General features: G+C 46.0%; 2 protein-coding genes across 4 annotated transcripts in view; one reads left to right on the forward strand and one right to left on the reverse strand.

The window, feature by feature from the left end:
- Positions 1-5: 5 nt before the first annotated feature.
- On the forward strand, positions 6-692 carry CEBPD (CCAAT enhancer binding protein delta; the record flags this gene model as incomplete). The annotated part of the gene is made up of 1 exon (XM_077768518.1): positions 6-692. A coding segment is annotated over one exon (300 nt), but the record flags the coding sequence as incomplete, so codon positions are not given.
- A 754-nt stretch (positions 693-1,446) lies between these two features.
- Positions 1,447-13,671, reverse strand: part of SPIDR (scaffold protein involved in DNA repair) — a 469,654-nt gene continuing 457,429 nt past the window's right edge. Inside the window, exons 18-21 of one of the 3 annotated variants that reach the window (XM_077768515.1) lie at positions 8,852-8,945; positions 7,724-7,838; positions 7,347-7,400; positions 1,447-2,133 (exon numbers count right to left, since the gene is read on the reverse strand). In XM_077768515.1, the coding sequence (XP_077624641.1) occupies positions 1,978-2,133; positions 7,347-7,400; positions 7,724-7,838; positions 8,852-8,945 (419 nt within the window). In that variant the 3' untranslated portion in view covers positions 1,447-1,977. The remainder of the gene's footprint in view (positions 2,134-7,346; positions 7,401-7,723; positions 7,839-8,851; positions 8,946-13,671) is intronic. The other 2 variants (XM_077768516.1, XM_077768517.1) reach the window with 2 other exon arrangements.

Consider the following 13,671-nt stretch of genomic DNA (forward strand, 5'->3'; position numbering starts at 1 on the left):
GGCCGAGTCCCGCCCCAGGCCCGGCCCGGGAGAAGAGCGCGGGCAAGAGGGGCCCGGACCGCGGCAGCCCGGAGTACAGGCAGCGGCGCGAGCGCAACAACATCGCCGTGCGCAAGAGCCGCGACAAGGCCAAGCGGCGCAACCAGGAGATGCAGCAGAAGCTGGTGGAGCTGTCGGCCGAAAACGAGAAGCTGCACCAGCGCGTGGAGCAGCTCACGCGGGACCTGGCCGGCCTCCGGCAGTTCTTCAAGCAGCTGCCCAGTCCGCCCTTCCTGCCGGCCTCCGGGGCCACCGACTGCCGGTAACGCGCGGCCCGGGGGCGGGAGAGACTCACCAACGACCGATACCTCAGACCCGACGGGCCCGGGAGCCGAGCGCGCCCCGCCCGGACGCCGGCGGCAGTTTCTTTGGGACGCACGAGTGGAGGAGCCTACAGCCTGGACTTAACCACCACTGAACTTCAAGAGAAGCTATAGGTGTTTATTTCCCCTTAAATTATTTTTATAATGGTAGCTTTTCTACATCTTATTCCTGTTGATGCAGCTAAGGTACATTTGTAAAAAAGAAAAGAAAAGAAAAAGACTTTTCAGACAAACCCTTTGTATCGTAGGTCAGAGGAAAAGACTGAGCATGATCACTTTTTTATATTAATTTTTACAGCATTTGTAAGAATAAAGAAGCATTTAAAACCACCCGATTTCCGTATTCACAGTGACTCCTGAATGCTGGTGGCCCCAGGACCTCGCTGGGGAAGGGCACATTCCAGTGCCAGGCGTGCAGCAAGGCACCAGGGAGGCCGCGGGACCCAGGTGTGTGTCCCTGAGGGGGAACGGAGTCTCTTAGAAAAGGGCATCTGCTTTGCTTTTGAAACCTGCCAGAGTCCACCTCCAGATGTTCTATTTATCCAATATCGGGGAAGCCCGGTAACCTCGTGCTAAGCTAGCAGCTTTCTGGTGGAAGGTTCTCCTAGAGAACACCTGGACTTGGGGAGGACGCTGGCTCGATGACCACTCCTGCAGTTGATTTAGGGGCTCTTGGATAGAGAAGAGCCGAAGGGCTCCCTAACTTCAGTTGGCTGCTCCAGGGGTGAGGGGTGCGGGGAGGGGCTCAGGCTGTCCCAACAGCATGTCTAAGTCGTCTTTGGCTTTCATGGGACTTTGCTTTCACTTTTCTCAGTCTTAGGTACAGCTTCCAGTAGATTTTGAAAGTGGGTGTAAATATATAATAGTTCTGCAGTAGATGCAGAAGACAGTCAAGAAGCTACTCAAAACCAGCAGTCCTGCCAGTCATTGTAATGTCTCAAAGCTTAATCGAGACAAATAGAGCCGTTAGCCTTTCCCCCAATTAGAGCGGGCACTAGGCACCCTTTCTTGCTCTGAACTGCTAGGTCTGTCTTATGTAATTAACCTTGGTCCATCATGATTATACTGTTATAAAGGAAGAAACAAAATCTTTATTGTCTAAAGACAATTTATTAATCATTTCATGTTAATTTAAATCTCTGCCAACAATAACCAATCCCTCCTCTTGAGTCTGTAATATTGGCTCTCTGTGCACAGTACCCCTCATGATTAAACAGGCCTATCTTTCTGTCCAGTACGGCAATAATCAGACCAGGTAACTTATCTATACTTTATGGGTAACAGTTTTAAAAACTTAAAAATTACAAATGAACAGAATTTTATTTTCTTGCTGTTTTAATACTGCCTAAGATGAAATACAAAGTGAAGACCAAGCTTATTTAAGTTTTAATATAACATGTTCCCAAATTTGCAGAAAGGTCATGAAATATAACTGTAGAAAAAAGTACTTTGATGTATACTTTACAAAATTATCTTACTAACATTTGCCCCAGAAAAAAAATCTAAGTTCCATTTCAAGATCATACAGTATATTTGCTCTGCCTTTAGTTAACAAATAACTACCCCAAACCACCACCTCCACCACCATCGTGACTGCATCACAAAGTTCACGCTCCTATGGCAACTGGCAGTGTTGGGAAGAGGCTCTTCCTGCAGTCAGGAGCTCAATTTCCTCCAATCCAACGCAGCTAGCTGGGTGGGTGGTTATGGACTGGACAAAACAATTCAACAACCCCACCTCCTTTCCGAGGACGCTCTTCACTTCATAATTCTGCAGTGACAGAAGGCATGCTGGTTAAAGCAAACAGAGCTGGCCCTGGACGTTCTGTTCCCAACAGTACAGAACACTACAGAGCAGAGCAGAAGGTCCTTTCCTTAGTCTGTGACCTTCCACTTTTCAAATGGTGAGAACAGGGTAAGGAGGAAAATAAGGGCTTGAAAAAAGCCCTATTTATTATGGCAAATGAAGGAACTCTTTTTTTTTTTTTCTGATATTAGTGGATGCAGCGACAAGGATGTCCCAGCTGGCTGTCCTAGGAGAGGAACTGGGGGACTGACATACAAAGGGAGGTGCCCTGTTCTCTAGTGGGAAGGCTGGGGGCGGGGCATGCATCACGCTTGCAGCTGTCTCCCACTTCCTTTGGGACACTTCCCCAATCGAGCAACACTTCTGGTCAAAGGATTTCCTGGTACTTTGCCCCAAACTTCCCTCCTTACTAGGATCCCGTTTTTTCTAAAGTAACTCGTCTAGGGCCTAACATGTCTGTGTTGTAGAAAGCTTTTTCTTCACATTGTTTGATGAGTATCTTACAGTGATTGGTTAATCACAGGCAGGTTTCAGCTCTAGATGAGAACTCAGGACACTGGCCAGCACGGGTACCAGGTGCACAGTCATGTGCTGGGAAGGTGTGGCAGCTCTCAAACCTCAGAACACTTTCTTCTTGGGGTAGAAGTGGGACTGAAAATAAAGAGTGGCTCAAACGCACTGGAATGAATCCTGTCTCTGGCTTTACCAGAGACTGAAGCCCTAGAAGGTAATAGGTTTTTCAGAGACTCTTGCTGCCACTTGCAGAATACTATCTGAGGTATGCCACCCATCCTCTGTGCAAGACCCCTGACACAACTCTACAGTAGCCCAGTTCTGTATGTTTTGGCTCACCCCTTTCATCATTAATGTGTTTTGGCAAAGGAGATTGGGGCTGGAGGGCTCTGACAACATGGCGAACATAGGCACATGTCTGTGGCTCCTCGGTGCTCTCCCATCAAAGGCGGGCTGCCCTGGATCCTGGGCTGGGCTCAGTGACTACTTCTCATGAAAGTATGGTGGAAAGGACAGAGTGGCATCCCAGCTAGGTCAGGAAGGTACCCAGCTCCTGCCTATCTCTGTTGGGATCCAGACACATACTGTGAGAGAATCTAGACTGTGTGGCTGTCTGGCCAGAGCCTGAGAAGGTTCCAAGCAAAGGAGCACAACAGTCAGCTGGGGACTGAAGGGTGTTGTGACTCTAGCCTAGCCTTTGGGGCATCAGCTGATGCCCCACATGTGGAGCTGTCCTGGCAGAGCCCTATCCAAACTGCAGGCCAGTGTGCAGAGTAAGTATGGAGGCCAACTAAGCTTTGGGATGGTTGGTTTTGAAGCAGTAACATCAGGATCAATCTGGGGTGTGAGCACTGCTCTAATGCCAATCCACTGTGATCGTTTTGCTTTCCTGTGTTTTAAGGAAGGCAAATTGCAACACACCTAGCCTATTCAATGTGATCAGAAGAGTTGTGGCTTCTTCAGTGGTTTAATGGAGGGATGGGGGAGTAGGGAAAGTCAAGACAGGGAAAGGAGAAAGAGGGGTCTCTGGGTGGCTCAGCCAGTTAAGTGTCCAACTCTTGATTTCAGCTCAGGTCATGGTCCCAAGGTCATGGGATTGAGCCCCGCATCAGGCTCTGTGCTGAGTGTGGAGCCTGCTTGTGATTCTGTCTCTCTGTCTCTCTCTGTCTCTCTCTCTCTCCCCCCCTCTCTGCCCCTCTTCTGCACACACACTCTCTCTAAAACAGAAACAAAAACAAAAACAGACAGATGAAGCGGCAGGACTAAAGTCTCTGACTGGACAACCATGGCTGAGGCCTTCCTCTGCCCAGCTCATCTGTGACACTGATGTTAGGTTCATGGCCCACTGCCTTGATCATTCTTCAAGGCCTTGCTATAAACCTAAGAGGGGTCTGATCCTGAAAAGACGGCAGAGAACCAGATAGCCAAACAACTCTGAGGTGTGGAGGGCACCCACAGGGCCATGCAGAGTGAGGGGTTGCCATCTAGGGCTGGGAGGACTGAGGCCAACTGGGTGCTTCTCTGCTGTGTCTTACGACTTGCACATTTGTGCATGCGGAATTAGGAGGCCCAGGCACTCCTACACTCACTTCAGGTAAAGGTGTAGAATTCTGACTTGTAAAATAAGTCAGGAACAGATCATTTCTTTTTACAACATCAGATTTGGCAGCTACAGATTACAGTAACTACGTCATAGTCAAAAATAGCTGTATCACTGATAAATGGAAATCAAATGATAATTATATTTGTGGGGAATTAAGATGAGAGGTACGAAATAATCACACAAGCAAATGCAAATGCACTATACATATAAATATAATGAATGTGCATATGTGCAAAATGTGTCTGTTTTTAAAGGGCACACTATATTTAACTTTTCTTTTTCTGAAAGCTAAGGAAACAAGCTCCAAATTTCCTATCACTATAATGTGACCTTTGAGAACTGAAATGTACAACAGCAGCCACTCCATTGTTTTCACTCTGTAGCTTGAATACCTCAAAGTTACAGTGTATAACTTAACAGCCTATGTCCCAACCAGAAAGAGGACATCCGTTCCAGGGAGTGGAGCTATGGTTGTGGTGGAAAGCCTAATTTGTTTCTTTGGGTTCTGGAGAATGCATTCTCACCCAGAAAATAGACAGAATCCAGACTAGAAAGCTCATGCTCATATCTACACAGAGTCCTTCTCATACCCATATCTCAGCTCCTTGCAGGTCAGATGTAAAGCCCTGATTCTCCACTGTGAGTAAAGCTGGGGGAGGGGAAAGGTGCTTACTAAAATGTGCCTCCAGGCTTGCAATTTACCCTAATTTTACTGGCGTCAGCTCTGATAACAGAGCACCCAGCGAAGTGACACCTGAGACCGTTGCCACCCTGTACCCCTCACCCAGTGCAAATGTGCACACATAGGCACACACTCGTACACATGAGCACACACTGGTGTATGCACACACTCAAGCACACCCATAGGCAAACCACCCACACTCAGATACACACACATTTGCACACACACACTCTTGAGTTCTTCCTAAGTAGGGTTTTGCCTCCGTGTGCACTGTAGTTGAGAAGTGTGATGTTTAAGAGGTACAAGTCAGCCTCAGTCAGAAGGAAATCAAGTGAAGAGACCGTTCTGCCAGGCCTCCTCCTGATCCCTGGTCCCTACAGGGAGGTAGGCAGTCAAGGGCAGTCCATGGCTGGAGGCTTCCTTGAGGGAGCTCCAGGCTGCTCTCTGGAGGAGCCTGCGGAGAAGCAGTGGGAGAACAGGCCTGAGCCTGGCAGGGCCCAGCCAGGGCCACCGGAGGAACCGCAGGGCAGGCGCTGCGTCTCTAGCACAGGGGCTGCGGGGAGCTGTGCACTGTTCCAAGTGCTGCTGCTTCTTGTTTGCTGAGGCTGTGGTTTGGGTTCATTTGCTACATGTTCTCCTTAAGCATAAGTTTTCCCAACTCTTCCCACTTGATAACCTAGATCTGCCATCTTTAGCACCTGTTTAAAGCCCCCTCCAATCCACCAGCCTTACCTAGAATCACACCCTTCTTTCTTCCTCCTTGCCCACCCCAGAGACTGAGAGATACGGTGACGAGGAATCAGTCAGCAGGTACTACTGTCTTGTCACCCATTAAACCCAGACACTTCAGGAGGAACAGAAACATACACACCAGGATCTCTGTCACCCTCCCCGCACTCTGCTAGCTGGTCACTTCTGGGAATGGCACTGTACCCAACGAAGACTGTGGCTGTGAGCCCTGCACTCTCATTTCTTCAGTGGTGAAATGTGGATTCTGCGCCACGGAGATGTTGGGTGTAAGAAAAGTGGTGAACACAGTTTGCGGCTCATTGTAGTCACTGACTGACTTGTAAACAATCGGGGAGTACTTGCTCATAAGTCCTCCCATGGCCTGGTCTGCACATCGGTCCCTACATGTGAAGCAGCCCTTTAGACAAAGGTTTGGCGTGGGGATGGAGGCGTCACCCAGTTGTGTGAGGAAGCTATGCCAGGCCGGTGCACCTTATCCCAGGGAGAGAGCCAGAAACTTTTTAGGGACCCATGGGCAGTTCAACCCTGGAATCAGGCTGGGAAACCCAGTCAGCCAACCCAGTCAGCCCAGTGATCCTCAAGGATCCTATTCATGGATTTATCCATGTCCTAATTTAATCCAAACTCTTGAGTGCTACGGCCTTGAGCAAAGAGTGTGAATGATGGCTGTTCCCTCTCCTCGTGCTGCTAACCTCTGGCCCTCAAGAGGGGCAGGCAGCTGCTGGAGACAGAAGCCCTTTGCACCTGCAGAGGACGGGTCACATCAGTCTCACATTCTGGCTGCTATCAGGGCTGGAATTGGGCCATGGAACCCCATCACAAAGCTCTGCAGATGCTCAGCCCCCCTTTCACCACAAGCTCCCCAGCTGGCCCAACTCTGCTACTTGGATGTGGACCCTACCCCTGGCCACAGATACCTTTGTGACCTGGGGACTGTGCCCTGGTACCACCCCAGTGGTTGGGCCCCAGTGCTCTTCTCTGGGGTTCAGTGATTCCACAGGCCCCTTGTGGTGCTATCAGATGGTTTTGACAAGACAGAGGTGGGGTGTCAAGGACAGACCTCTCTAGTTCATGAGGGCCAAATTTTACACGGAAGAAATGGTCTCAAGGCCTTAAGTTGTGTGTGTTCAGGGGCTGGTTTTCACCGCTCATGGTTTTCACCGCCTCACACCATAGTAACTCTCAGGGCAGGCAAAACAGTTCTGAGAAATAATGGTAAGTTTCCAGTTACTGACTCTGGCATGCCCAGCAATTAACAAACACCAAATGGGTGCCTCAGGTATTTCCATTCTATTAATGTAAAACCAGGGCAGGCCTTGAAATGTCGACTGTCCTACTATAACCAAAGCCAGGGGGACAGTTTCATGTATCTACTGCAAGATTGGTAAGGAAATAACCTCAGTTCCCAAAAGGGAAAGTTCTCGTGAGAAGACGGGCGTTTGTCGGGAAGTGAGGCAGTACGGCTTATCCACCTCTTGGTGAACTAAACACGAAGATGAACATGATTATATGTGGCACTTTGCTGTAACTGAAAGTACACAGGGCAGAGGACTTCACCTGGGGATGACCCACTAACTCGGGTTTAAGAACACAGGGGTGCACACCTGGGCTGTATGTCCCCGGACTTACCCCATCTTTGCCGGCGGCAAACCTCAGGAGTGAAGAAATACTGGTCTGGGATAGCTGCAATGACAGTGGGACGCGGCTTAAACCCCAGGACTGGTGCAAGTGCTCAGGCCCACGCCTGGGGCTTAATGTTGAATCTAAACCCCCTTCATTTCCTTAGCAGCTTCCCTCTCAAAGCCTTATGTCCAACGTGACTGTAAGCCACAGACACGGACTGTGTTCCTGAGGGGGAGCCCTTCCCCACCTTCCCCAGGGAAGGAAACTGATGCCACCCCCCTAGATAGCGGTGCTGCAGAGCCCCTCAGTGACGCAGAGTGGGGCACACACAAGGGGCCCCACGTCGCAGAGCGGGGCGCATACGAGCTCCGCACACCTCCTACCTTGACCTTCACTGTGCACTGGGGATGAGAGGGGCAGTCCAGGAACACCTGCAGGTGCCTTCTGAGCAGAGGAGAGGTGACCACGCGGGAGCAGTTCCCACAGAAAAAGGCGCCTCTGTTGTTTGGAAACACACAGGGAAGATAGGACTTGGAAATCAGAAGGGTCTAGTGATAGGCATTTTTTTCTAAATGTGAGTGTTTGCTGAGATAGAAAAGGGAGGTTACTCTCAGAAACTAAATTCCTGAAATAGGCTGGAGAGGCCCCAGGCTCAGCCTGTTCTGAGGGATCAGTATCACTAAGGGCTGCGTGGGTAATGATGCCCCAGGGGATGGAAGGGACACTGAAGCAGGGAAGCCTCCTCAGAGCTGGGCATAGAGGATGACAGCAAACTCCCCATGAGGCGAAGCAGAGGCCCTCTGTGCAGCAAGCAGCGGTCAGGGCTCCCCTTCTGCCTGAACAGGATGACTTCCTCATCACCAGCAGCTCTGGTCCTTACTGCCACCAGGTAAATCTGTGGTTCACACTCTTCTGGTCTCTTGAATATGATCCAGTGATGGCTTGTTTATACCTAAGGCCATCAACGCGGGAGGCGTCAAGGAGACAGCTGTCCGTTACTTATTAAGAAGCAAAAAAGTAACGAGTGGGCCTCTTTCTGCCTGTCAGATGACAAAGTCACCTTGGGAGGCAGGGAACCAGCTCGGAGAACTATGTGGATACCCACCCCCTGGGGCCCAAGGCAGGGTATGCGGTAACGATGGTCCGGTAAGGAATGTCCATTTATGTAGATGTTCACTGGTCTCTGGGAACGTTTGTACCCCGTAGAGGATGAGCTGTACAGTCACCAATTCTGTCTCATTTATTCACATTTGTCCTGACTGATGATAAAGGAGCCGCATACAGAACCTGGCTCTTTTCTCTATGATGACAGGAGGTACTGCAAGGACCAGCAAGAAGCCCTGTTACAAAGAAGTAAGCACACCTCACACCAGGTCTTCTAGCTGCAGTGCAGCCACGTGACCTCCTGGTGGGAGCTCAGGCCTGGCCCGACAGGGGACGCTGGCCCAAGGCATGTGGCACTGGGGCCCTAGGGCTGACTGTGGCTGAAAGGCCAGCTGCTGCCTGCTTACCTGTGTCCTGGGCTCTGCTCCAGTCTCTCGTTCCCACACAGGTCACAAGTGGGCCATGACAAGGCAGTGCTCTCATCCACACCAACCACGGTGCCTGGGCCCATGTGAAAGCAAAGATGGAGTCTCAGAGGCAGTGTCTGGCCTCCCAATTTCTCTCTGTCCCTCAGGACCTACATGGCAGTGTGAGGTTCCTCAGGTTTTTCTCTCCCTTCTGAGTTTATATAAATGTTCCCAAGCTTTTTATAACCTCCATGTACTGCACAAACAAAACTACAACAATAAAAAGTAAGTTTTTTAAAACTTGCTTACATTACTACCTAACCAAGTATTTGTATCCCACCTCATTGTTTTTAGCCTTTTCCCTCCCCAGATGCGTATATATTGAAATCATTATAAGCAAGGTGTCAGGGCAGTGTCTCGTACTACTTTGTAGGTTGCTATAGAACTGTTGTAAGGACTTACAACTGTTGTCTTATTTGATATTCCATTTGGGGGATGTGTCACTGGTCCCTCCATATTGGACATATAGGTCTGAGGCAGTGGAAATCTTTCTACATAAGGCCTTTATTGTACTGACATCTCTTTCTCAGCATGGATTCACAGAAGCAGATCACTGTCAAGAGTATGAATACTGGAGATCCAGAAACACCCTTTCAGAAGCTGCCTCCCACAAGGACCTCTGATGGACACTGTCACCATCCACTCACAGAGTGCTAGCTGCACTGTGCTCCGTGTTGGCATCACCGCAGTATTTGCTCCCTAATAAGTATAATGGAATTCCTTATCTTCATGCCCACTTCTTTGATAAGGAAAGAGAAATATTCTTATTGGTTTGCTATCCTCTTATGTGATTTCTCTGGTTTCCTTATTCCTTTTTAAATCCAATATTTGTGATTTATTTCTTCAATAAACAAATGTGTATATAGTGCTAATTAGTGTGGGATATACACATAGCATGGAAGATATACTGATGAATGCTACAATTCTTGCTCTTGTGGACTCCATACTCTGGTTGAGAAGAGATATGAACAAATAATGAAAAAAATATGAATATGGGAGAAAATAACCACAAAAACATATCAGATAAAGGACTGTTACCCAAAATATACAAAGAACTCTTAAAACTCAACAATAACACAGACAACCCAATTAAAAATGGGCCTAAGACCTTCATAGACACTTCACCAAAGACGATATACAGATGGCAAATAAGTATATAAAAGATATCAAACATCATGTGATCAGGGAACTGCAAAGTAAAACAAGGAGAACACCAAAAAAAAAAAAAAAAATCCAAATAATTTGATTAAAAATGGGCTAAGGACCTGACTAGATATTTTTCCAGAGAAGACACCCAGATGGCCAACAGACACATGAAAAGATGCTCAAAATCACTGATTAAAAGGGAAATATAAATCAGAACCACAATGAGATACCACCTCACACCTGTTGGGATGGCTAAAATAAAAAAGACAAGAAATAACAAGTGCTAGTGAGGATGTGGAGAAAGGGGAGCCCTCAAGTACTGTTGGTGGGAATGCAAACTAGGGTAGCCACTGTGAAAAACAGTATGGAGTTTCCTCAAAAAGTTGAAAATAAAAATACCATATAATCCAGTAATGTCCCTATTGGGTATTTATCCAAAGAATACAAAAAAACTAATTGGAAAAGATAACATACACTCTGATGCTTATAGCAGCATTATTTACAATAGCTAATTTATGGAAGCAGCCCAAGTGTCCCTCTATAAATGAATGGATAAAAAAAGATGTGATATATATACATATCATATATGTATATGATACACACACACACACACACACAATGGAATATTAATCAGTCATTAAAAAATGAGATCTTGCCATGTGCAACAAAATGGATGGACCTAGAAGACATTATGCTAAGTGAAATATGTCAGTCAGAGAAAGACAAATACCATGATTTTGCTTATATGTGGAATCTAAAAACCAAACCAACCCAACAAAAAGCAGAAAGAAACCCATAAATACAGAGAACAAATTGGTAGTTGCCAGAGGAGAGAGGGGAGGGGGGATGAGCAAAATGGGTGAAGGGGAGTGGGAGTTACAGGTGTCCAGTCATGGAATAAATGTCATGAGGATGAGAGGTACTATAAAAAAGCTGTATGGTAACAGATGGCAGCTACACTTGCAGTGAGCATAGCATAATGTATAAAGTTGTTGAACCACTAGGTTGTACACTTGAAACTCCTGTAACACTACGAGTCAACTATACTTCAATAAGTAAAACAAAACAAAACAAAACAAAATACCCAACAATGAAATAACAAGGGCCAAAATCCAGAACACTGACAACACCAAATTCTGGTAAGGATGTGGAACAGGAACTTGGATTCATGGTGGGTGGGCACACAAGATGGTACAGCTACTTTGGAAGACAGTTTTGGCAATTTCTTATAAAACATAGTCTTACCATATGATCCAGCAATTGCACTTGGTAGTATTTATCTAAAGAAGTTGAAAATTTATGTCCACACAAATACCTGTATACAGATGTTTATAGCACCTTTATTCTTTTTTTTTTTAAGTTTTTATTTATTTTGATAGAGAAGGAGAGAGAATCCCAAGCAGGCTCCGCACTGTCAGGGCAGATCCCTATGTGGAGCCTGGACTCACAAACCATGAGATCATGACCTGAGCTGAAGTCGGGACACTTAACTANCAGCTTCATTCTTAAGTGTGACAACTTGGAAGCAACCAAGTTGTCCTTCAATAGGTGAGTGGATAAACTGTGGTACATCCAGACAATGGGACATTATTCAGCACTAAAAAGAAATAAGCTATCATACCATGAAAACATACATGCAAGAAACAGAATTCATACTGCTTAGTAAAAAAAACCAGTTTGAAAAGGCCATATACTGCATGATTCCAATTACTACACAACATTCTGGAAAAAGCAAAATTATACAGACAGTAAAAAGATCAGTGGTGGCCAGGTGTTAGAGAGGAGGGAGGGATAAAGAGGTGGAGCAGAGGATTTTTATGTCAGTGTAGCTATTTGGTATGATACTATGATGATGGAACATTTGTCTGAACCCATGGAATGTACAATACCAAGAATGAATTGTAATGTAAACTCTGGACTTTGGGTGATTATGATGTGACAATGTAGGCTCATCAACTATAACAGATGTACCACCCTAGTGTGGGATATTGGTAATGGGGGAGGTGATGTATGTACAAAGGCAGGAGGTATGGGGAATCTTTGTAACTTCTGCTCAACTGTGCTATAAACCTAAAACTGCTCTAAAAATAGTCTATTAATGGGGTGCCTGGCAGGCTCAGTATGACTCTTGATCTCAGGGTCATGGGTTCAAGCCCCTCAAGCCCCATGTTGGTCACGGAGCCTACTTATAATAAACAAACAAATCAACAAATAAAGTATCCACTAACAAATACAAATAGTCTATTAAATATTACCATGAAATGAATGCTAAACTGAGAAATGGAAAAGAGCCTTGGAGGATCCTGTCTAGGAGAGGCTCCCTAGGCTAGCTTGGGGTCAGGAAAGGTTTCCCAAAAGAAGAAATACGAGGTGATGTTGTAGGTGAGGTGGGCTGGAGGAAAAGACATGAAGGAAAGGCAAAGATATGGCTGAGAGAGGTTGAGAGACCAAATCACTGAGGGTCTTGGTAGGGATTTTACACTTGAAAGGCGTGAGAAGTCAGTGAGGAATTTTAAACAGGAGATTGAGATGGTCTAATTTTCTTGAAATGTGAAGCCTTATAGATATCATCTAGATACATTAGCAAATCATAGACCATTCTTGTTGAAAACTGGTAAAATTAGACATTTGAAAAGATGTGACCTAAGTTTCCAAAAAAATGGAAGAATCATCCCTCCTACTCCTGGAGCAAAGAATTTCATTTCTCACTAGAACAAGCATTAGGAGAAATTTATCTGTAGGGAATAAAACAATTGTTACAACGAAGTAGGCTTGATTTATTAAAGTGCATTCATGCAATGCCTACTTGAATGACTTCTTAAAAATGAAAATAATAGATCATGATTTTGAAAAGGCTGTCCAGCTAATTTCATTGTCCTTGCAAATCTAATCAAGATTGAGTCAAAGGGATGAAAAGTAAAGTCAATAATGGCTTATAATACAGCCGGAAAGGAGCGTTGACCAATTCACAACAGGCAGAGGCATAAGTAGGGCCAAATAGGGTGAGTGGCTCCTATCCCATGGGTGTGCCTAGTGCTAGCTGGTTCACAGCAGTACTTGCTAAGTGTCTGCTACATGAACTAATAAAAAGGCTGCTACCAACTAAAGTTCCTTTTTATTCTAAGATATCTTTGGGTGTTAACTGTACTTACATTTAGATGGGATTAAGCAATTTCCTTTCAGTAGGGAACAAGACACAGTTGAAGAAATATATTTCATCTGGGGTATACACACCACTGGAGATGCCTTCCAGTAACTCTAAATAAATTCCAAGGGGTGGCTGGGAAGTGTACTATTAAACTGTTAGTATCTAGAACATTTGCTTAAATGAAAGCAAAAGGGAAAAAATTTTTTTTTGGTTGAAGTTTGAGGGTTGTAACCATACTCATTGCTTGGCTGCAATCAGCTATTCAAAGATTTTATTTTTTGGGGTGCCTGGGTGGCTCAGCTAGTTAAGCGTTGACTCTTGATATCAGCTCAGGTCTGGATCTCACAGCCCTGAGTTCAATCTCTGCATTGGGCTCCACACTGGGCACGAAGCTTACTTAAAAAGATAAATCTCTTGTAATCAGGTCTGAGAAAGGTGTATCACATATTTATTACAACATCTTTTT

The sequence above is a fragment of the Crocuta crocuta genome, unplaced genomic scaffold (assembly GCF_008692635.1).
Source record: "Crocuta crocuta isolate KB4526 unplaced genomic scaffold, BGI_CrCroc_1.0 scaffold381, whole genome shotgun sequence".
NCBI classification, from domain to species: domain Eukaryota; kingdom Metazoa; phylum Chordata; class Mammalia; order Carnivora; family Hyaenidae; genus Crocuta; species Crocuta crocuta.